This window comes from Salvia hispanica, chromosome 1 (genome assembly GCF_029641045.1).
Source record: "Salvia hispanica isolate PSC_SH4W2 chromosome 1, Shi_PSC_v1, whole genome shotgun sequence".
NCBI classification, from domain to species: Eukaryota; Viridiplantae; Streptophyta; class Magnoliopsida; order Lamiales; family Lamiaceae; genus Salvia; species Salvia hispanica.
Window position 1 is genome coordinate 53,210,107 of NC_142692.1, and position 24,912 is coordinate 53,235,018.

General features: G+C 34.4%; 3 protein-coding genes and 1 non-coding gene across 5 annotated transcripts; 3 read left to right on the forward strand and 1 right to left on the reverse strand.

Moving 5' to 3' along the window:
* The first annotated feature begins 14,161 nt into the window (after positions 1-14,161).
* LOC125220384 (protein FAR1-RELATED SEQUENCE 5-like) lies at positions 14,162-16,929 on the forward strand. Its single transcript, XM_048122553.2, has 4 exons — positions 14,162-14,165; positions 14,433-16,600; positions 16,707-16,781; positions 16,870-16,929. Exons 1-4 carry the CDS (start codon positions 14,162-14,164, stop codon positions 16,927-16,929), a joined length of 2,307 nt encoding a protein of 768 aa, XP_047978510.2.
* Positions 16,930-18,097: 1,168 nt separating this feature from the next.
* LOC125224118 (uncharacterized) lies at positions 18,098-21,643 on the forward strand. 2 transcript variants are annotated; one of them, XM_048127467.2, is made up of 8 exons: positions 18,098-18,212; positions 18,313-18,352; positions 18,741-18,807; positions 18,895-18,953; positions 19,039-19,128; positions 19,322-19,461; positions 20,979-21,036; positions 21,309-21,643. In XM_048127467.2, exons 3-8 carry the CDS (start codon positions 18,741-18,743, stop codon positions 21,498-21,500), a joined length of 606 nt encoding a protein of 201 aa, XP_047983424.1. In that variant the 5' UTR covers positions 18,098-18,212; positions 18,313-18,352; the 3' UTR covers positions 21,501-21,643. The 2 variants fall into 2 exon arrangements, with proteins under 2 accessions (XP_047983424.1, XP_088921777.1); XM_089065651.1 differs by lacking the exon at positions 18,313-18,352 and having other exon boundaries at positions 18,156-18,212.
* Positions 21,644-22,036: 393 nt separating this feature from the next.
* Positions 22,037-22,109, forward strand: TRNAA-CGC (transfer RNA alanine (anticodon CGC)). The gene has a single exon. It is a non-coding gene; the product is annotated as a tRNA-Ala (tRNA).
* Positions 22,110-23,187: 1,078 nt separating this feature from the next.
* Positions 23,188-24,103, reverse strand: LOC125224410 (uncharacterized). The gene has a single exon (XM_048127806.2). The coding sequence runs from the start codon at positions 23,987-23,989 to the stop codon at positions 23,360-23,362; it is 630 nt and encodes a 209-aa protein (XP_047983763.1). The 5' UTR covers positions 23,990-24,103; the 3' UTR covers positions 23,188-23,359.
* Positions 24,104-24,912: the final 809 nt, after the last annotated feature.

Here is a 24,912-nt window from a genome sequence, read left to right on the forward strand (position 1 = left end):
TTTTATGAAAGACTTTGTCCCCTTCTTCGTTAAACCCGAATTCCAGTTACGAACAGCACCACCCATGTAAGTTTCCAAATGGCACATCACATAAACTCCACAGTCAACTTTATTTGTATCGTTCTGCCATGGCATATTCATGTATCTGGTTTTTGACAGTTTGACAATTCTCCTCATTGATGGATTGACTCCATTTCAAAGATAAATTCGGAAGAAATTTTTCTATTCAAATAACACAAAACATACATGAGGTTGATTATATTCAATGCATTTTAACTAATAAATATTGAATGCATTTAACTAAACATAGCAGAGTACTTGGTGCATCTTCATATTTCTTCTCAATAAACTCTTTACTAACCAGAGAATTGTCAATCACATCCATCATTTGCATTTTGAGATTGAAGCAGATGATATAATAATGTTCGTACGCCCAGATCGGAAAGAATATCTAATTTTCAAAACATTATATACAAATGTCATTTTCAAAAATATAGGTATGTTGTTCTGTAATGGATGTGATCATATCATAACCCATATTTATGGTGATAACCTAATAACCCTCATTTTATGGACGAAAAGTATCATTTTATAGATCAGAATATCATTTTATGGATTAAAAGTATCATTTTATGCATGCTGAAAAAATATCATTTTATCGTGTATAACTATCATTTTTAGTAAAAATGATACTTTTGGCCCATAATGATAGGGTTATTAGGTTATCACATAAATATGGGTTATCATTATAACGCACCCATGTTCTGTAATGTATATCTAATTATGACTTACCATGTCATAATTTTCCCATTTGAAATTTTCAATCTTTGACACAAATTCATTTAAGTTTGAGCAAAATCTTTCTCGAGTCTCTACTTCAGTCCAACCAGATCTCCTTGCAGTAATGTTGTAAATCTGTCATGTTTACATTTTTGTAAATATATTTAACTTTTAATGTAATACTATTATTTATTTACTCGTTTACTGTACCGTAGGTGCGGTGTTGATGAAAAGACGACTCGGTGATGCCTTTGATTTGAATTTTTTATTGTAGTTGAGGAACACAACCCATGCATCTATGATGTTGATCCTGACGTATGTACGTGGAGCAAGGCTGTGGAAATCAATCTTGAACATTCTGATCATGTTGTTCTCATAAACTACCTCATAACTGATTTTAAATTCATATTTAATGTTAGTTAAAAGAACTGAATAAGAATATAATTATGTAATTCAAAACTTACTATTCACTTTATTCATGTGTCATCTACCAGTACATTATTTATTTCTCTTCTTTATTCAGTTTTCCTTTCTGATTTACCGCTCTGACATTGTAGGGAGAGCACATTGCTTCAACAATTTTCTTTGTTGTTCTGACCACTTTCTCCTTTTCGACTGGAGGTTCTTGAGAAACCATCTTCTTCCCTTTTGTCATATTCAAATTTTCTTCTCTCTGTTTCAAAACTTCATCATCTCCAATTTCACCATTTATATCCTCCATGACAGTGGATATTATGGTATCAACTCTGTCATGCTTTCATTTAAAAAAAATATAAATTGTTATTGACAGAAGGGATATTATTTTACCCATAGGAACTATCATATTATCAGCAAAAAATCTAAAACTATCATTATGAAACAAAAGTATCACTTTATTCACAGAACCTATCATTTTACCCTCTTAAACTATCATTTTCCTCGAAACTATCATTTTATGATGCAAAAGTATCATTTTATCCGCTTAAACTATCATTTTATGATGCAAAAGTATCAGTTTTCAAATAAAACAAAACCACCAAAAAACATCATCAAACCTATATCATTTTAACCATATAAACAATCATTTTATGTACTTAAACTATCATTTTTAAAAGTTACCTCATATTCTTCATTTTCAACTTCTTTCTCTATAACTTTTTCCTTTTCTTTTCGAGCTGCGTTATTAGCCATTTCCTTTTCGCTTTCATTCTGTTTCTCTTGCTCGTTTTCCACCTCATCATCTTTTTCCTTCTCCATATCCTTTTCCCGATTAAACTCTTCATTCTCATTAGGACTGTAGTCATGTTCAGGTATCAGAGTGAAGGTAGGGAACTCATTCCTATTTTTCACTATATATGTCCTCTCAGCAGCTTTAGTTAGCTCAATCATGATATCAATCCATTCAGGATCATCAGTTTCATCATTGTTTATAGCCTGTGTCATTGTATTCTAACTTTCTATAACATGCTGCACACCTTCCTCTCTCAATCCCATTGCATTTCTCGTTGTATCACAGATTATCTTAAAGCTATTGAGATTCCTGAGTTTATCCGGCGCTGCTTCAAGGACATCAACAATCATCAACATTGAGGCTTTAACATCCTTGGCAGCTCCCTTCCATTCATTTATGAAATTCTCCCTACTTCATCATGATCATTTGTCTTCAAAACTTCTACATATTGAGATTCATCATCTTCGTCATCTTCATCATTTTCTTCATGTGGCTGCTTTTTATATCGGTCATACTTATGACCCAAACCAAAATCTGAGTTGTCCATTTCTGCTCTTTGTCTTTCTTTCAACAGTTCGGCAGTCCATCCTTTCACTGTTGGATAACATCTTGGCACCATTTTTTTTTCAAAGACAATCCTGTCCACATAACAAGCCTACATTAAACAAAAACTAAATATTAGTTTTTCTGTAAATAGATTCATAGACAATGGAAAACAAATATATTCTTACCACTACAAAGATAACTGGCCCGGTAAATATCTTTGCTGTGTTGGTTTTCCACCTCTTTTGTGTTTCATGCAATCTAGATATGACATAGCTACACCAATTGTATTGTTGATCTTCTCAACATCAGCTATGTAATCTAAAATTTTTGGCCTCATATTTCCATCAGTAGGAGTGTTAATCAAGGCATACTCCATGAGAACCATTAAAGTCCATTTAAACAACTCACCACCTTCTTTGTCTCTCTCCATCTGCTCTACAACATACTTTGGCACCATTTTTTTCTCTCCACCTTTACAGAATCTAGCAATTTCAGTTTTGATGTGGATATTTTCTTAAATTTGGTTCTACTAATAGGTAAAGATCCAATCGGGAACCCAAGAGTTATGTGAACATCTTCATCATCTAAAAACAGTGATTCCCCACTGTTCAACTCAATTGATGAACTTTTATGGTTAAAGTTGTAGATCAAATAATACGCCAATGCTCTTGGGAAACTTCTTATATTGAAGTTTAGGAGTGCGCCAAACCCAATCTCTCGAACAGCTCTTCTTTGATTCTTGTTTAGAGATTCAAGCATGTCAACGAAGAAGTCAGTATTCCTTCTTCCTGCCAAAGTTGTTGTCTTAATGACTGTACTATCTTGAACAACTTTTTCCTTGCCCTTCTTTGAAGTTGTCTTACCATCAGTTGCATCATCATTATTTCTTTTCTTCTTATTTCTTATATGTTCTACTTCTTCTGCTAATGTTCTATCTTCATCATCATCATCATCATCATCACGAATGTTCTTTCCTAATAAACAAAAGATTTCAGTGTGTTAAACAGTTTATGTCATTATATAAAGTCAAAGTATCATTTTATCCCATGAAACTATCATTTTATAATGTAAAACCATCATTTTATAATCTGAAACAATCATTTTATCTAGGGCAATTATCATTTTATCTTCTGAAACTATCATTTTCTAAATTTCAATGAGTTCAAAAAGGCAGAGAGAGCATAACTTGTCACTTAAGTAGAACAAAACACTATTCACAAAGTATCATTTTATCATTTTCAGAAACTATCATTTTATGCATCCAAAGTATCATTTTATCAAGCAAAACAACTATTTCTACATTTAAACAGATCATCCAAACACATAGCAACACACACACAGAGGTTGAAACAAATTATAAAACAGAGAAATCAAAGAAATTATCAACAACACACACACACACACACAATTTATCAAGGGCAAATATCATTTTATCTTCTGAAACTATCATTTTCTAAATTTCAATGAGTTCAAAAAAGCAGAGAGAGCATAACTTGTCACTTAAGTAGAACAAAACACTATTCACAAAGTATCATTTTATCATTTTCAGAAACTATCATTTTATGCACCCAAAGTATCATTTTATCAAGCAAAACAACTATTTCTACGTTTAAACAGATCATCCAAACACATAGCAACACACACACAAAGGTTGAAACAAATTATAAAACAGAGAAATCAAAGAAATTATCATAACAACACATACACACACACATTTTATCAAGGGCAACTATCATTTTATCTTCTGAAACTATCATTTTCTAAATTTCAATGAGTTCAAAAAAGCAGAGAGAGCATAACTTGTCTCTTAAGTAGAACAAAACACTATTCACAAAGTATCATTTTATCATTTTCAGAAACTATCATTTTATGCACCCAAAGTATCATTTTATCAAGCAAAAGAGCTATTTCTACATTTAAACAGATCATCCAAACACATAGCAACACACACACAGCAAAACACACATAAACAAAGCAAAACACACATACAAACACAGAAAAACACACCGCAGCAGCACACACAACAAAATGTAAATCTAAATATATAGATTGTTCCCAATATTGTCATGCATAAACGATATTGTATAAATATAAGAAATATCTACACTAAAAAACTATAGAATCTAAAAAAAACGAGAAAATCTCCAGCAAAATGATAAATCGAGCAAAATCAAAAGTGAAATAAGTAATAAACTTCATCAAACCTTTCTTCGATGATGCTTGAGCGTTTTCCTTCAACATATTCCAGAATTGTGATGATTTTTCCTTTGATTCGTAGGGTTTGAAATGCGATTCAGAGGGTTTTAGTGTGAGAGAAATTGAATGCAGGGTCTGAGTGTGAGAGAAATTGAATGGAGCGTTTGAGTCAAGTTTTCTTCTTTCCCACCAAATTTTAAAATGAAATGACAATTTTGCCCTTAATATATCCGAAAATGATAGTTTTATTTGATAAAATGATAGTTTTGTTAGATTAAATCTAGACCACATATTTTAAAAATGTGTGGTGGAGATTTAGTTATAGGGTTATCACACAAATTGGGGTTATCATTATAATGCACCCCTATATATATATATATATATATATATATATATATATATAGTGTCTTGTTAGGTTGAGATTATTTAGCTAAATTGAGAAATGAGATGCAATATGGGCCACTAATCCACAAGATTAACAAAATGTCAACAAATATCACATTATGTCAACAAGGGGATATAATTGTCTTTTCATTAAATTATGTTTGAAATTATTTTCTAAAATCTTCTCTAAAATTGTAGCTACAAAGTCTTCAAATCTTCAACATTCATCTTCAACATTCATATCTTCAAATCTTCAAATCTTCAACATTCAAATCTTCAAATTTTCAAATCTTCAACATTCATATCTCAAATCTTCAAATCTTCAACATTCAAATCTTCAAATCTTCAAATCTTCAACATTCATATCTTCAAATCTTCAAATCTTCGAATCTTCAAATCTTCAACATTCAAATCTTCAAATCTTCAACATTCAATAAAATAACACTTATAATTCACATATCAATACCGAGAATATCGAATGTCAACAACTAACAAATAACACTTACAATTCACATATCAATACCGAGAATATTGAATGTCAACAACACGTATTAAAATGTCAACAACTAAAAAACAACACTTACAATTCACATATCAATACCGAGAATATCGAATGTCAACAACTCGTATTAAAATGTCAACAACTAACAAATAACACTTACTATTCACATGTCAATATCGAGAATATCGAATGTCAGCAACTCGTATTAAAATGTCAACAACTAACAAATAACACTTATAATTCACATATCAATAGCGAGAATATCGAATGTCAACAACAAACATTATTTATGTCAACTACAATGTCAACAACAAACTTTATTTATGTCAACTACGATGTCAACAACAACTTTATTTATGTCAACTATTATGTCAACAACAAATATTTTCATGTCAACGACGTATATTATTTATGTCAACAGCAATGTTTTACTTATAATTCATGTCAACAATAATGTTTTGCATATAATTTATGTCAACAACATTTTTCATAAAATTTATACCAACGATCTATATAATTCATGTCAACAACAAACGTTATTATGTCAACGAGCTATATAATTCATGTAAAAAATAAACATTTTCATGTCAACAACTTATATAATTTATGTCAACAATACTATTTTAGGCAATATCACAAACACCTTATCTACACAACTCAAAAATTCCAGCAACATAATCAAATTAAAAACTGCATCCATATATTTCACAAATTTCATCGTATAATTAAACACACGCAAATTTAAATCTACAAATATTGACAAACACCAAACCCAGCATGGCTCCGAACAAATACACAAAAAATACAACCTAAACTCAACCCTTCTCACCATCACCCACAGCTCCATCTCATCTACAACTCCCACACCTTCCACAACATGACTCTCCACATCTTTCACCACCACCAATCACACTATTTATATTCAATTTTTACAGTGAACAAACACTTCATTTATTGCTCAACATATGAACACAACAATCACTTATTATCTCTTTGCATCATCAACAATCATATACACAATAATTAATGTCAACCACAAATATTTTCATGTCAACAACCTATATTATTTATGTCAACAACAACGTTTTATGTATAATTCATATCAACAACAATGTTTTACATTATAATTCATGTCAACAACATTTTTCATAAAATTTGTGTCAACGACTTATATAATTCATGTCAACAACAAACGTTATTATGTCAACGAGCAAATGCAAGTGATTTACAAAGCAGATTTGAGAGGCATAAATCGAATTAAATAAAAAATTGCAAGATCTGTGCTGAAGTCGCGAGATAAAAGCGAAATTCAGCATTGAAATGAGCATAAATCAGCATTTTCAGATTTTTTCCCAAATGTTCAAGCATTTTGATAAAAACAACGAAAATCGTGAAGATGAACCTCAAAATAGTCGACTTTTACACAGAGCTCCGGCGAAAAAACAGAGGTAGCAATTTCTCTCACTAAAAATCAGTTCACATCCAACACAATTGATAATGCAAAGCTTAATACCTCCAAATCCATACTCGAATCAACAGTTCGGAGCTTCGTACAGTAGGAGCGGCGAAGCGCGGTGAACAGCGGCGGTGTTAAACCGCGCGCGAGAGAGATAGAGGGCTTGTCTGGAGGCGTTGAGGATTTTCCTTTGATTGTATTTCGAGGATTTCCTTCGGATTGGATCCGGCAGAGCTGGATTTGTCGCCAGAATTCGGCCACCTCGCCTCTCCTCTTCCCGCCACCGTCCACATCATGATCCTCCGCCTTCGCCGCCCGATCTCTATCTCCAGTTTTTCCTTCTCTCCATCGTCTTCTCCGAGCTTCGATTTCAGCTTGCAGAGATGCTCAATTCAACACAAATTCAAAAATTGAAGCTCAGTTTTCCTTGCCGCCATCCAGATCCTGATCATCCGCCTCCGCCGCGCCGATCTTGATCTCCAGTTTCGCCTTCTCCGCATCGTCTTCTCCGAGCTTCGATTTCAGCTCGCGGATCTGCTCAATTCAACACAAATTCAAAAACTGAAGCTCAGGTTCGTGAGATTGAGATCTTCGTGTAATTGAGAAGAGGATGAATCTAAACCCCTTTCCTAACTAAAACATGGAATTACTATTCTACCCTTTCATAATAAATTAATCTAAAATTATTTTTTATGTGGCAAAATCTGGACCACTCATTTAATAAAAATGAGTGGCTGATATTGCATCTCATTTCTCAATTAGCATAAAAAATCTCAATTGATCACAATCCTATATATATATATATATATATATATATATATATACAGGGTCTTGTTAGGTTGAGATTATTTACCTTAATTGAGAAATGAGATGCAATATAGGCCACTAATCCATAAGATTCATGTAATGTCAACAGATAACACATTATGTCAACAAGGGGGTATAATTGTAATTTCATTAATAAAAGGCAGAAAACATAAAATTATATTTCAAACCATTTTCTAAAATCTTCTCCAAAACTATCGCTAAAAACATGCAAATCTTCATACAAATCTTCATAAAATCGAAGACCTGCAAATCTCGCTGAAAATCTGCTGATCTTCAAATTTCAATTCGTAGACCTTCAAAATCGAAGAGCAAAATCGAACAATTTTGTGCAATGACGATAGAAAAGCAAAATCGAAGACAATCGGCTGAAGCGACGATTGTAGCTGAATCGGCTGAAGCAACGATCGAAGAGAATCGACATTCCAAATCGGCGGTGGTTGAAGCGACTTCTTCAGGTTGATGAATTTTCAAAATTGGCATTCAAAATCGTCGTTCATCCGAAAATTGAAGAATTTTTTAACAACAGACGACTAATTCGATGGAGTTTGGTTGAATCTGAAGTTTTTAGGTTGATTTTATCGACTTCGATTCTGTTTTTATGCTTTATTTGTTGATGCCCAGTCAAATTTGTTCCTAATCAGTTTTTTTTTTTTTTTTTTTTTTTTTTTGCTTTTTCATTTTTAGGTTCGAGTACACTTCATAATCAAAGCCTAAGGTGTTATCTGATGGATTCTTCATCTTATTCAGAGTCGACGTCGATGAATGTTGAAGATATTTTGGTTTGATTTTCATTAACATGACTTTTTTGTACTTTGTTGGTGAATTATACTCTGTTGACATAAATGCAGATTTGCTAACATTCTATGTAGAATTTATTGATATCATGTATACTCTCTGTTGCTATCATGATAATTTCTTGTTCACATAACTGCAAATCTGTTGATATTTGAATTGATGTGCATTCCTACTGACTTCTAATTTGTTTGTCATTCCAGTGGTAGACATGTTCTATTATATTACAGAGATTCTGTGTTGAACTAGGCTAAAGTTTTATTGAAAGCACGAAATGTGAATATTCTGTATTGAAATATCTATTGCAGAACTTCACAAGAAGGAGACATGTGAAGCTGTCACCATGATTGAAACACCACCTATGGTAATTGTTGGTGTCGTTGGGTATGTGAAGACTCCTCGTGGTCTTCGCTGCCTAAATACAGTTTGAGCTCAGCACTTGAGTGAGGAGGTAAAGAGAAGGTTCTACTAGAATTGGCGCAAGTCAAAGAAGAAGGCATTTTCCAAATACTCGAAGAAGCTGGAGACTGACGAGGGGAAGAAAGACACCCAGGCACAGCTGGAGAAATTGAAGAAATATTCTTGCGTCATTCGTGTCCTGGCTCACACTAAGGTATAAACTAATTTCCTTTTTTTGAAATTTTATCACTACTTATTTTTAGTTTATACCTTAGTGTGAGCCAGGACACGAATGACGCAAGAATATTTCTTCAATTTCTCCAGCTGTGCCTGGGTGTCTTTCTTCCCCTCGTCAGTCTCCAGCTTCTTCGAGTATTTGGAAAATGCCTTCTTCTTTGACTTGCACCAATTCTAGTAGAACCTTCTCTTTACCTCCTCACTCAAGTGCTGAGCTCAAACTGTATTTATGCAGCGAAGACCACGAGGAGTCTTCACATACCCAACGACACCAACAATTACCATAGGTGGTGTTTCAATCATGGTGACAGCTTCACATGTCTCCTTCTTGTGAAGTTCTGCAATAAATATTTTAATACAGAATATTCACATTTCGTGCTTTCAATAAAACTTTAGCCTAGTTCAACACAGAATCTCTGTAATATAATAGAACATGTCTACCACTGGAATGACAAACAAATTAGAAGTCAGTAGGAATGCACATCAATTCAAATATCAACAGATTTGCAGTTATGTGAACAAGAAATTATCATGATAGCAACAGAGAGTATACATGATATCAATAAATTCTACATAGAATGTCAGCAAAAATTACATTTATGTCAACAGAGTATAATTCACCAACAAAGTACAAAAAAGTCATGTTAATGAAAATCAAACCAAAATACCTTCAACATTCATCGACGTCGACTCTGAATAAGATGAAGAATCCATCAGATAACACCTTAGGCTTTGATTATGAAGTGTACTCGAACCTAAAAATGAAAAAGCAAAAAAAAAAAAAAAACTGATTAGGAACAAATTTGACTGGGCATCAACAAATAAAGCATAAAAACAAAATCGAAGTCGATAAAATCAACCTAAAAACTTCAGATTCAACCAAACTCCATCGAATTAGTCGTCTGTTGTTAAAAAATTCTTCAATTTTCGGATGAACGACGATTTTGAATGCCGATTTTCAAAATTCATCAACCTGAAGAAGTCGCTTCAACCACCGCCGATTTGGAATGTCGATTCTCTTCGATCGTTGCTTCAGCCGATTCAGCTACAATCGTCGCTTCAGCCGATTGTCTTCGATTTTGCTTTTCTATCGTCATTGCACAAAACTGTTCGATTTTGCTCTTCGATTTTGAAGGTCTACGAATTGAAATTTGAAGATCAGCAGATTTTCAGCGAGATTTGCAGGTCTTCGATTTTATGAAGATTTGTATGAAGATTTGCATGTTTTTAGCGATAGTTTTGGAGAAGATTTTAGAAAATGGTTTGAAATATAATTTTATGTTTTCTGCCTTTTATTAATGAAATTACAATTATACCCCCTTGTTGACATAATGTGTTATCTGTTGACATTACATGAATCTTATGGATTAGTGGCCCATATTGCATCTCATTTCTCAATTAAGGTAAATAATCTCAACCTAACAAGACCCTATATATATATCTGTCGTTGATTACCTTAATGGTAAAAGTATATTATGTAGTTTTATGGGAATGAATATTTCATTCCTTTGACTATTTAGGAAAGAAGCGCGTGCATATATTAATTGATATGCTATTCCTAACAAAATCAAATCGTGATAAATTATTAGTTGATTATGAATAATGTAATTTGATTTTGGTATTACTTGGTCAAAAAGAAACATTCTAATTAAATAGCCACTTTGATAGAAAGGGCTTTAATGTTTTTAGAATTAGGGTTTGTACTCTCTCTGCCTATAAATACAAGTGTGGGATCCCATCAAATCACACACATTACAGAGAGCACATAAACGAGGGAAAGAGAGAGAAACAAATCCTAGGAGTTGGAGTTGCGCTACTACGCCAAAGAAAGTCCGAGGAAGTTCTCTCTGTCTTCCCCAATCGCTTCCGCTATGGATCGCTAAGGTATATTTCGATCCTATTATGTTTATGGTTTTACGTGAAATACATGATGTTCGAAGATCTTGCTTTATTTATATTCAATTATGTAATCTTGAATATATGATGATAAATAATTTCTAACAAAACTTAGATGAGATAATTTATAAAATTGGTAAATAAAATAGTGAACTGCAAAAATGGCGTATGAACAATATAAGATGCATATTTGCGATACTTCATGAAAATAAATTGCACATGAGGTATCTGGATAAACCTCTAATTCATTGAGGTACTCTTTTTTAATCACATTCTCTGTATGTTATACCTTCTATTCACGAAAAATGAACTATATGTTATACCTTCTATTCACGAAAAATGAAGCAACATGATAAAATAAAGATCATAATTTTAGAAAATGTGTAAGATCATGTAAATGAAATAAAAAAGGTGAGAAAGTTACCGCCAATATAAATGAAGAGAGAGAGAAAAGACTGAACTATTATGGCTTAGTAATACCTAGAAATAGATATGTATCTCCATTCTTCCTCCGTCTCACTCGAAGGTACACATTTTCCTTTTTAGGATGTCCCAATCTAAATGATACATTTTGAAATACAGAAAATCACTCTCTCTAGTTTTTCCCTCTCTCTCACTTATTATCTATACTTTATACATAAAACAACACTACATAAAATTGAGTGTCGAATTAGAAATGCTCCACTTAAGTGAGACGATAGAGTAATTCCGTCTTTTTTATAACCTTTTTAGCCACCATACCAGCCCTTGTTTTTGGTATGGCCCATCTAGAGGCCCGCTGAAATAGGCTAGAACTGCATGGATTTGTAAATCACTCCCTCTGTCCAATCTCAAGTGATTATTTGCTTTTTCGACACGTGTTTGAGGAAAATGATACTCCCTACGTCCGCGAATAAGAGTCTCGCTTTTTCATTTTAGGTTGTCCGCGAATAGGAGTCCCAATTCACTTTCCACTCACATTCCATTTAATACTAATATATAGTATAAGTGAGACTCATATTCCACTAACTTTTTTCCACCCACTTTTCTTAACACTTCTTAAAATTCGTGCCGCCAAGAAATGAGACTCCTGATGGCGGACGGAGGAAGTAATAAATAGTTAGAGTGAAGAGAAAATAAAGTAAGTAAGAGAATAATGTAGATATGACTCTCTTCTGTATTATTCTCTTTAATCTTACGTTCTCTTCACTTTAACTATTTATTACTCCCTCCGTCCCCAAAGAATATGAACGTTGAGTTCGATACGAGTTTTAATTAACAAGGAGAAAAGTAAGAAAGAGAGAGAGATAAAGGATAGTGGAAATAATGTTAGTGCAGAATGGGGTCCACATTATTATAATGATATAAGTTATGAATAAAATGATGTTGTTTAAATTTTTTAAAATTAGAAAGTTCATACTCTTCAGGGACGGACTAAAAAGGAAACAATAGTTCATACTCTTTGGGGACGGAGGGAGTATCATCTTCGCAAAACAATTGCTAAAAAGAAATCAATCACTTGAGCTGGGATGGAGGGAGTACAATTTTTGTATGATAGTAATTCTGACTCGTATTGCGTACCCAGAAATAGGAAATTATACCCTTCATACCCTTTGTCATTTATTCTTCCATAAGGCATCAACCTTCTTCCATCCCCAACTCTTCTCCAAGCAATTCACACCAGCAACTCCGAAAGTTTTATTAGGTGTTTTATTTTGTTGTCATATCTATGTCTTTGATATTTTTTAGGGGGAGAATCTACAGCTCGCCGACGACAGAGGATTTCTGGTTGGGGGAATATTTCTGCGAAATTTTTTGTGATTTTGTTGATTCGATGGTAATTAGCTCCACTAAAGTCAAGCTAGCAGCCGGCGTGTTTTTCATGTGGCTGATTTTGAGCAATATTTTTCTCCCTTTTAGATTTATGAAGAAGGTGAATTTTTTTCTACTACATATGTTTTTCCTTTTAGCTTCACCTTGGAAGGAAACCTATTTATCTTTCAATTAACAATGCAAGAGATTCTTCAATTTCAGTCTAGTCTGAGGAAAAGGTGGGGAAAAAAATGAGGGAGACGTTCTCTTCTAGGCCGTTTCCCACATATACTAGGGTAGCCTTACACCATGTTTTTATCAGCAACCACTTGATCCAATCCAACCATCCATTTTTAAAATTTTTAATTAATTTATACTTCTTCCACATCATCTTCCACATCAGTAATATTCAGCCAACCCAACCACGTATTTTTTGTTGATTTATCAATGAACACCCAATCCAACAACATCAATATATATTTATTTTTATATTATTTTGTAATAATAATATTAATTATTTTAAAGTTTATAAAAAACACAATAAATAACAAACTAAAAATTATAAAAATAAACAAATAAAAAAACAAATTACAATAATTAAAATACAAAATTAAAAATTCATAACTGGTGCAAAACTATAACATAGGAAACTAAAAAATACTCCATGAAATTGTATCAAAGAAGGATTATGGGAGGAGAAAAATATTTCTTTTATGCAGAACTATAACAAATGTGGTCTCTATTTATAGATGATGAAAATTATAAAATTTGGTACTCTCTTCGTCCCATAATAAATGTCACACTTTTGTTTTGAGTTTGTCCTATAAACTAAAGAGTAAAAATTTCATACTCATTCCATACCAAGTGGCATGATTATGTGGTATACCTCACCACTAATTTAGTGACAAATGGAAGTAAAGTGCCACATATATTTAACTCCAATATACTAAACTAACGGCTCCGGTAATTCATTTATGGAAAGTAGCAATCCTAGTATTAAATATGGAATGTCTATAACCTAGAATTTGATACTACAATATCTCCCTTATAATATAAAAATATTTTTATGTGTACTGCATAATTTTCGGTCTCATCATACAACAGAGAAGAAATCATCTCCACTTCTTCATCCCTTTTGAATTCCATGGGTAAGTTTTCCTCCATTATCTTTATATGGTGTATGTATGTGTTGTTTGACTATACAGATAGTGGAATATGTTATTATAACTATTTTGTAATGTGTTTTTGAAAATACTCATTCTTGATTTTACAATTCACGTTCTTCTATTACTCATAATTTCATTTTAATTGCATAATGATAAGATAGTGAATCCTTAATTTGAATTTATTAACATATAGTAGTATTTTTAATTGCGTGAATTTATATTGAATTATACATATTTTTTCTATGACAGAAATTCCATCAGATTCCTACGTGCGTATTGTGGAGACTGAATTTGTATTTAAACGTGGAATGACTTTTACAAATGAAGAAGAGGCGTATCATGCCTATAATGCATATGCCTTCAGCAAGGGATTCGGAATTCGTAAAGCTAAGAAATTTTATAATCGTAAAAACGAGCTTCGAGGATGCACGTTTTTGTGCTGTTGTGAGGGATACTCTGAATTTTCCCCCTCCGATGATAGAAAAACTGAAAGGTCACTAAAAAGATGTGGGTGTGTGGCTCGTATTAGATTTCATATAGAAGGAGGTGTTTGGGAAGTGGTCGAATTCAATGATTTTCATAATCATCCTTTTGTTGAGGATAATCAAAAGCATTTGATTAGATCGTGTCAAAAGATTACAGAAACGAAGGGATGCATTCTTAACACCATGGTAGAATCTGGGATTAAAGCCACAAAAGCTTATTCTTACCTAACAAATGAAGCGGGTGGAGCACAAAATGTTGGTTTTACTCTTCAGGATGCTAGAAATTTTTTACAGTCAAAGAGGATGAACTTAATAAGTGCAGGAGATTGTCAAAGTCTTTTGAAGCATTTACAGTCTTTACAAGCTTCCGGAAGTAATCTATTCTACTCGTTCCAAGTAGATGACCAAAATAGAATGACTAATTTTTTCTGGTGCGATGGTGCTTCACGAATAGATTATGATTGTTTTGGTGATGTTGTTGTATTTGATACGACGTATCGTACAAACAAGTACAACATGGTGTGTGCGCCTTTTGTGGGGGTTAATAATCATTGGAAGAATGTTTTATTTGGTTGTGCTTTTATGCTAGATGAGACAATAACCTCATTTATTTGGATTTTTGAGACGTCCATGGAGGCAATGGGAGGCAAGGCACCTAAAACAATTTTCACTGATCAAGATAGTGCAATGGCCAATGCTATTGGCAAGGTTTTCCCAAACAGTGTTCATCGGTTATGTGTTTGGCATATCTCTAAAAATGCCACCCAACATATTTCGCATCTTCTTTCGGATTCTCGATTTAAGGCAAAATTCAATAAAATCATGTATGAAGTTGAAATGGAGAATGAGATGGAGCAGCTTTGGAGAGATCTATGTGAAGAATGGAATATTGGGGAAAATAGGTGGTTGTGTAATTTGTACTCGTTGCGTCATAAATGGTGCCCCGCATTTAACCGTGCTAGTTTTTCGGCCGGCATAAGATCTACACAAAGAAGTGAAAGCACGAATAATGTTTTCAAACATTTGTCTTGTAAGACAATGACATTAACCCAGTTTGTTAATCACTATGAGAAGCAAGCAGAAAAGATGCGTGATAATCAAGTGGCTGATGATTTCGAATGTACTCGAGGGGTGCCAAGAGTCAGTGTGGATTGTGGTATTTTGAGGCAAGCGGAACAAGTGTATACTTTGAAGATATTCAAAAAATTTCAAGCCGAGTATTTTCAAGGATTGTCATGGCATGTGACAAGTTCTAAGCATGAAGGCGGAGTTTACACTTACACCTTGAGGAGGGAATTAGGTCATGCAGAGCATTCTGTAAGTTTTGATTCAAATAATGTTATCATCTCATGTACATGCAGGTTATTTGATTTATTGGGGTGGTTATGTTGCCATGCATTGACGGTAATGAATAATCATTTGAATATGACTACTATTCCTATGCAATACATACTAAAGAGGTGGACGAAAAGTGCAAGACGAGAATTTCTTCATGATGACGGTGGTTCATGCTCCTTCAATTTGACAATGTCAAAAACTTATCATCTGAAGGAGTTGATGCGTCAATCTTTTGACGTCATGAGCTTAAGTGTAAATGACGTTGAAACCATTAAAATTGCAAAAAGGAAACTCCATGAGCTTGATGTTGAGATTAGAAACTATGCCTCCTCGGTTTCTAAGAGCGAAAACCACACCATGAGAAATCAGGATAATGATGTCCCTCAACATGCTTCAACTCAGATTCTTGATCCTCTTAGAAGAAAGTCAAAGGGGATGACAAATACTCGACTGAAAAGTGCTATAGAGAAGCGAAAGAAGGGAAATTCTCCGAAAGGAAAAAAACATTTGCCGCCATTTCATGGCATGACTCCCATAGAGCAAGCGCCAATATTGAATACGGATTTTCACGTGAATCCAAGCCACCAAACCATGGTATGTATGTCAAAAAGTTATGCATATTAGCTTATGCATAAATATATTATATATATCTATATGAATATATCATATTTGAGTTCTTTGTTGGTGTAAAAATTTGTAGGGTCTGTCATCTAATATGATGTCGATTCAACATGTTAATGCACAACCTTTCTCATATACTTCATTATTGAGTCAGGTATATTTCACACTCAAAAGATGATATATTACCCTATTTTCTTATGTGCTTCATTTGTAACTAGATATACATTATTTTTGCTTTGTAGGGTTACCAAGGTGTTCCAAGTGTACCTCAAATCATGTTTCCGAGTGACTGTCCCCCTTGATTTTATCTCAAGTTGAGAAAAGTATTTTGGATTGGAGAAATTTTTAGGTATCGTTGCTAGAACGCGAAGAAATACTTTTGAAGAGATTTTTGTGATAGCTTTATATTTGAACAAGGAGTAGTATTTTTATTTCTTTTGTTTATGAAAATGGGAGACATATTATGTACTAGTTATCGACTAAGTTTCATAAGGTTATACTTTTCGGTGATCTTTAAGTTATTCTATTTGAAAATACAATATTTTATTTTTAAATTTTGATTTTCTTATTTATAAAATTTCTTAATTTTTTACTTGATAATAATTGAAAATTAGTATAATTTGTTACTGCTAAGTTATAGTCATAAATTTTATTTCTATAATTTTTTTGTATATATAAATATAAAACAAAGACAAATATTCTTACCTATCAAATCCTAAAATATCACTACTATCAAACAATTATAACATGAAAATTATGTAATAGTATGATTAATATTTTTTGGATAAAATATTATTATTATATTGAAGTATATTTTACGCCAATTCTAGAATGTTAAAAGAGAGATACTGAAGTATCAAATTTATAAATTTTTATATTATAAGGGAGATATTGTAGTATCAAATTCTAGGTTATAGACATTCCATATTTAATACTAGGATTGCTACTTTCCATAAATGAATTACCGGAGCCGTTAGTTTAGTATATTGGAGTTAAATATATGTGGCACTTTACTTCCATTTGTCACTAAATTAGTGGTGAGGTATACCACATAATCATGCCACTTGGTATGGAATGAGTATGGAATTTTTACTCATAAACTATATCACATTTCATTTTTTGAAAAAAGCTCTTCACATTAATATAATACTCTCTCCGTCCAATAAAAATAAGTGCGCTTTCCATTTTTGTTTGTCCCACAAAAATAAGTGCATTTCATTTTTGGAAAGTTATATCGATTTAATAATATAGGTCTCACTATCCACTAATACTACTTTAACTATCATTTTCTTCACTTTCTTACTTTACTGCCGTTCTGCTTTCTTTCTTATTTTATCAATTTTTTTAATAAGATGGAAGAATATATTTTTCTCTATCCACTTGAAACAAGTAACATCCTTTCTTTCTTATTTTATCAATTTTTTTTAATAGGATGGAAGAGTATATTTTTCTCAATCCACTTGACACACGTGACATCCGCTAAAATCAGCATTTTACTGTTGGGCTAAGGGTTTCTCAAGTTCTATACCATAATCAAACTTGTCGGACTTGAAATTTGAAAAACGTGTTGGGTGATGATTTGAAGGTACAAGTCCGCCCCCTATCCTTCGTTTTCTCCATACACCGCCTTTGTTTTAACCTTGTTTTTCTCAAGTCGTTTTGATTCCGCTCATACCCTAATTCAGATTTTTCTCTCCACAAGTCACCATCATATTCGATCACCAGGTAGCTTATTTTTTGCTTACTGTTACTAACCTGCTTCGGATTTAACTGTATTATATGTGTATTTGGGTTCTATGCACACCTCTTGCTATTTATCCATGATTATATTTTGAACTATGCGCTTCTGGTCAATTTCTGAGTTTATGGATTGCGATTTTGTTTTATGATGTGGAATTAGGTCTTTTAAACTTCGTTTGCCAATTCTGATATTATGAATGTTCGCAAATTGAGTTGATGAGCGACTGATTATTTTTATTTGAGGGGTTTGGAATTGGAAGAAATTGTATAATTTGATTCATTGATGGACATTGTTGGCTTTTCCCCCTATGTTCGTTTACTTGGGGAATATCTGTCGTGTCTAATATGTATGACCCTTTTTCCCCATACACAGATGGCGGATAAGCTCCTAACAAGTGAGGCAATAGCTCTTACAGAGAAGAAAATGGATATGTCATTAGGTGTGCATTTTAGTCGTACTTATGTTATATGCTTACTGGCCATGGTTTCATTGTTGCATTCCCTTATTTTGTTCCGTTTAACTTCAGATGACATCATCAAAATGTCCAAGACTCGTGCTGTGAAGCCGAACAAACACAGAGTTTCTGTAAGACCCATTATTTGACACTTCTGTTTGAAGTATTTTCCTTTTTATTAATCTTTTCTGAAACAAATGGTTTCAATACGTACAGAATAAGGGTCAGAAATCGTTCAACAATGCTTCCCAAGATAAAGGTTTGAAAGTCAAAAGGTTTATGGACACAAGAACTTCCCTCAGACAGGTATGGCAAGTAACTATCAGAATCTACTTATGGTACTGTGTTAGATTTGTATTATCTCTAAGTGTTGAAACCTCATCCGTCCTGCATGAGTTTTTATGGAGTGTGGTGGAGGAAGGACTGGTGTGGGCTGCAGTTGGTTAACATAAACTGTAATTTGTCTGGTTTATGACCATTTTCTGTTCTCTTCTGACAGGGTGCCCTTGCTCAGAGGAGGTCAAACTTTCAGGGAAATCACTTCCCTTTGGCATCTGAAGCTGCTAAAAAGGCTGCTGTTGCTCCTATTCGAAGCAGAGCTTCAAATTGGAGCAGGCCATTCAATGTTAATAAATCAAGGTAAACAATTGTTTATGCGCATCTATATTTCTAAATTATGGACTGTTTCAATTTCTTATAACATGTGTTGATGGGGTTAATTCCTTTTCTGCTTTGATGCAGGTAATTGGTGGCTCTTCTTGGGACTTTCCATGAACTCCACTTGTCTATTTCACAGAGCATGTTGATGTTGTCTTTCGTTTAGTTGGATGATGGATTAATCTGGGCGCTTTTACATCTGTTGTTGAAACATGGCTACTCAATCTTATTGAGTATCATCCTGGGAGTTGGCATTTGGGTGCATCATGTGTGGGATGGTTTAACTGATTTTTGTTGGCCATTTGTTGCCAAAGAAATGATACTTTGGTCTGATATAAGTGAAGCATACTTATTTGTTTGTGGAAGTTAAGAGTAAATGGAGCCGTAGACTGTTTGCTATGGTGTGCTAATATCATAAATTGGCCCTGCTTGATATTTCTCCTACAAATGTATATTCATGTTGTTGTTGACTAGATTTATTTGGGGCCGGGGGTGTACAAAATGTTAATTGGAGGATCTTTCAGTTCTAGTTGTGGCATTCTAGACTCATAAAATCTTCTGAAGGTCTGTCTTCTTAGATGATTGCTCCAGAATTTCATAACCTCTGATGGGTATTTGGCCAAGCCTGTATGGTTTTAGGGGGATAATTAAGTGGATATGCTCTCTCATGGTTTGGGCACCTCTTGTGTTCTACGGATTCTGCCCTGGACAGTTTCAGCCTCTGCTCTATATTTTGATGGTTAGAGGAGTGAATTGGGTGGCATCTCTTACTTTCTTTGTTTAACAAAGGGTTGTTCAGACCAGCATTGTGATGTGAACCAGCTTGTTTTGGAATAAGTGTTTTGGGCTAGTGGTGCGAATAAGTGTTTAGAGGCCTTTAGGGCAGCATTGTTGGTTGGAATAAGTGGTTTGGGCTAGTGATGCGGACCAGCTTGTTTTGTTTGTGATCTTTGCCTGCTAAAGGGACACCTGCAGCTTCCTTGGTTTTCTACATAATAATTGGCTATCCGAAACCCAATTAAGATTATGGTGTTTCTGGGGGTTGTTCACTGTGTGGCCCAAGGTTAATTATGTTTCAATGAACCAGGGAACACTTTTTTCATGCTCTCTGAAGAAGGGGGTTCTTTCCATCAGTCTTGGCCATAACCCGTTACTGAATTTTTGTTGTGTATAAGACTTATAAGTTGATAATGAGCATCAGATAAGTCCAGGTGTATCTTATTTTATCCTTACTGGGTACAGTGTCATATAGAATAAAAAAGGAATGATGAAGATAACAAGCCTCTGATACGGCCCACAGTATATCTTACATTATCCTCGCTGATTATGAAGTAGTTTAAAAGAGATCTACACGTTGGTCATGTTGCTTCTCGATCGTGGTTGATTGATCACATAAGCTGAGGGATCATTCTGACTCTTGATGCATTGTTTCTGGAAAATGTTGTAGCCTGCATTTTACGTATACTCTTATTTGATTTTGCTATGTTATGTTTTTGCAGGACTGGGGCCTCGACTTTCAAGAATAATGCTGCAACTGGATCTGGCTTCATTGTGAAGGTATGTGTACCCCCCTTCATTTTAACACTGAACATTCTATGCTTCCATTTTCAGTCACTATATCTATTTCTTCTTTTGATCTTTTTCTATGATTTCCATAAAAAGAATTCTTGTTAAGTTTACGAATTGAGATGCATAAAGTTGTGTAGTTAGGATGCTGACTATCGGATGATAGTTACTTCAAAGTAGAATGATAAATGCAACACAATGAGAAGGCTCTGCTGAGCTTTTGTAGCGATTTTGATTAATCTGTTGTTACTATTTATTTGCAGAAACCACAACAAAAACCAGCGCAGCAAGCCTCTCTGAGCCCCAAACAGAAGCCTCAAACCTTGGACTCGCTATTTGCTAACATGAAAGAAGAAAGAATGAGGGTCTTGTCTCGACAGAGTAACGACTCAAGAAGAAAGGGAAGGAGCCAGCTCGGAGTGCCATGGGCGAGAGGATATTATAACCAACACTAGTAGCTCCTAGATTGCTTTAGAGACGTATAGTTGGTTAGCCTGATGTTTTTTTGTGAAGCTAAGGCTTTTACTTGGGATATATACATACTAAAACGGAGTGCTCGCTCTTATCCAAATTTTCCCGCCTAGAAATATCTAATCTAGCAATTTTTGTACAAAAATTAAAATTTCGTTGTAATGTTCCTCTGCTCTAGAAATCAATTCAGGGGGGGGGGGGTTGCATGCAATTTTTACATGCAAATTTTATTTTTGAGATTGGCAGCGTATGAAACGATCCAATTATAAATCTGTATAAGTGAGGGCAGAGGGCTCCATCATTAAAGATGGAAACTGTTTTGCAGATTAACAAATAATCAATATAATGATTTAACAATCCAATTCTCGATTAATGCAGCAATTGTCTCCATACATTATCCTGTTGCAATTTGAACTATTCCTTAATTTAATTCTAGTAAGGGATCAATAAAATGCCAACACAAACGTATTTATAATCTCATATAGTAATTTAGGTTGGATCTGAGCATATGAAATGTGGAGGGGGTGTAGCTCATATGGTAGAGCGCTCGCTTCGCATGCGAGAGGCACGGGGTTCGATTCCCCGCACCTCCATTTTTCATACCCTCATCTATAACCATTTTATTACCCTTTTCTCCAATTTTACCCTGTTCAAAGTTCAAACTGCCATACACATCTCATATTTTTACCAACATGTATATGTTTCTATAAAAGTGTGGGTATCTCTAGTGATTTGCAATTGAGCTTGTCGACGATGATGGGAGTACTTATTGGCAGTAGAGATACACTTTCTATTTGCCATTTTAACAAAGTGAACGGAAGGAATAAGTACTCCCACACTTCAATTTGTTAAATTTTTTTCTCGTAAATAATATTCCTTCCGTTCACCAATAAACTTTCTATTTGCCATTTTCATCTGTCTAGGTCAACCAATAAACTTTCTATTTGCATTTTTATTATTTTTGATAATGGACTCCACATTCAATTAACTTTATTTCACGCCTATCTCATTATAAAACTAATATATAAAAATATGACATCTATTAATCTTTTCAAATCACTTTCTCCTAATACACTTTTTAAAATTCATGCCAGCAAATGTGCCCTTGCATTGATGGACAAGAGAAGTAGGAGTATTATCTATGAATAATTTATTTATACTCCTTCCGTCCCAAGATAAGCGACTCACATTTCTTTTTGGGACTTCCAAGATAATAAGTCATTTTCTTTTTTGGTATCTTCTCTCTTACTTTTTTTCTCTACTTTATTAACTCTCTTACTTTTTCTCTCTACTTTATTAACTCTCTTACTTTATTCACTTCCACTTTAGTAATAAAACCTCATTTTCTTAAATTTCGTGCCAAAAAATTTGTGCTCACTTATCTTGGGACGGAGAGGATCTCGTAATTCGAGGGAGTGGAGACAAATGAGTACTCCATATAGGTAGTGATTGTCAACCCCACCACCACCACCACCTAAATTGGGTCCACATCTTTTGACCATTCTCCTTCTTATAGCTCAAATACGTTGGCATAAATTATATTGATAGGACCTTTTTCCTCTTTATCAGATGAAAATGGAGCTTATAATAACCACCATTGGCATTTTATCAATGTGGGGCAATAGAAATGTGCGTATATTCCCGCTTTTTCCACCTCAAAACATGAATTAGTTAATGGCTTAATGCGGGAAACCTTTTCTGTTTATATTTTCAAATGCTAATCCCGAAGAGGAACAAAACCCAGATTTCTCGCTTCTCCGTTTCCTAAACTAATAATTTCCATATGAAATCCAAAACAAGTGATCTACTATAATTAATTAATTAGCAAAAAAAAAAAAAGAAACTAACAGTGGAAACCCAAGACAGATCCATCACTGACAGAAACCGAAACCCTGCAGTCCGCGCGGGCCCCCACGTGATGATTAAACAAATGCAAAACCCGAACCCGGCCCGTCAGCTCCATCCTCGACTCCACCTCCATACTCGGCCCGACCCGCAAACGACTGGACGTAGTGGGCGAAGGCGGAAACGACCCGAACCCTGGCCCGGCCCCGATCTCTGGCTGCTGCTGCTGCTCGACCGGAAACGACTGGACGGAGAATGTGGCAGCCATGTACTGCGTCTGGGCGGCGGCGATCTTGCCGGCGGGGATGAACATGAAGCCCACCTGGCGGCCAGCGTGGAGGAGCTGGATGGAGCTGTCGTAGTGGGCGAAGGCGGCGCGGTTGGGATTGGTGACAGTGGCGTATTGGGAGAAGGTGAAGGAGACGGTGGAGTTGGAGTTGGAGAGGGAGAATGCGGGGAGAGTCACGGCGTTGACAGTCAGGGAGGGGTCCTTGGGCTTGAATATTGTGAGGTAGACGATGCAGGCGATGATGATGAGGAAGATGAGGAAGATGGTGGCTACGATGCACGAAGCCAGGTTGGTGCGGCCGCTGGGCCGCTTGTGGAGTGGAGGGGGCGGTTTGGCCATTGGAGATGCAGATTTAGAGAAAGGGAGGGTTTGGGAGTGTGAAATGCCAAATGTGGGTGTGTGTGTTTTTTGTTGGGTTGCTTTTTGAGTGTTTTTTTGTCACTGATGACCTTAGGTTTTGTCATTGGCTGTATTCACATTGGATACTGGTTTTATTACTCAATTTCAACCCAATAATTTGTTACTTTGACAGTTTTGAATAGGAGTGGTCGATATCAAAATTTTCATCAATAACATAAAAAAAAAAAAAAAAAGTGGTGTTCACCTAGCACAAAATTCCGAGCACCAATATATGCTAGGAATTTTCCGAGCACACGAGCCTGGTTGTCGGAATGTTAAAGAAAATGTGTACATTCCGAGCATGATCAGCGTACTAGGAATACCTATTGCAAATTTCAGATCAGATCTGCATCCCACTTCTCTCATTTTACTTCTTTCATTTTCATATCTTCAATCTTTTCCTAAATTTTTTCAATCTTAGCCTGTTATTTCTTCGAATCAAAGTAGTCTCTTTGCTTGTAGCCACCTCGCCTCGTTATCTTTCTGTTATCTAAAAGTATAATTTTTATTTATTAGTTATTCTCTCTAACTTCTATGTTAATTAATTGAAAATATTATTATATTTGTTTCAATTTATATTAATTTTATGCAGTAGGATAGTAAAATGGATAAGTTACTTTGATTTATTTTTGGATCCAATGACGAATATACTGTGGATCTATCCATGAAAATGTTACATTAGCTAATTATCATAAATTGCCCATGAAGCTCAGCAAATTATAGATGCATTTCCGATATATATTGCCAACATAAAGTATAAGGTGAACTATATATAGAGAGTTCATTCAGTATTTATCAAAAGGATTTTCTGCTTAATAAATCTATAAAAAATCAAGTAAACTATCAATATTTAAATTAATCCA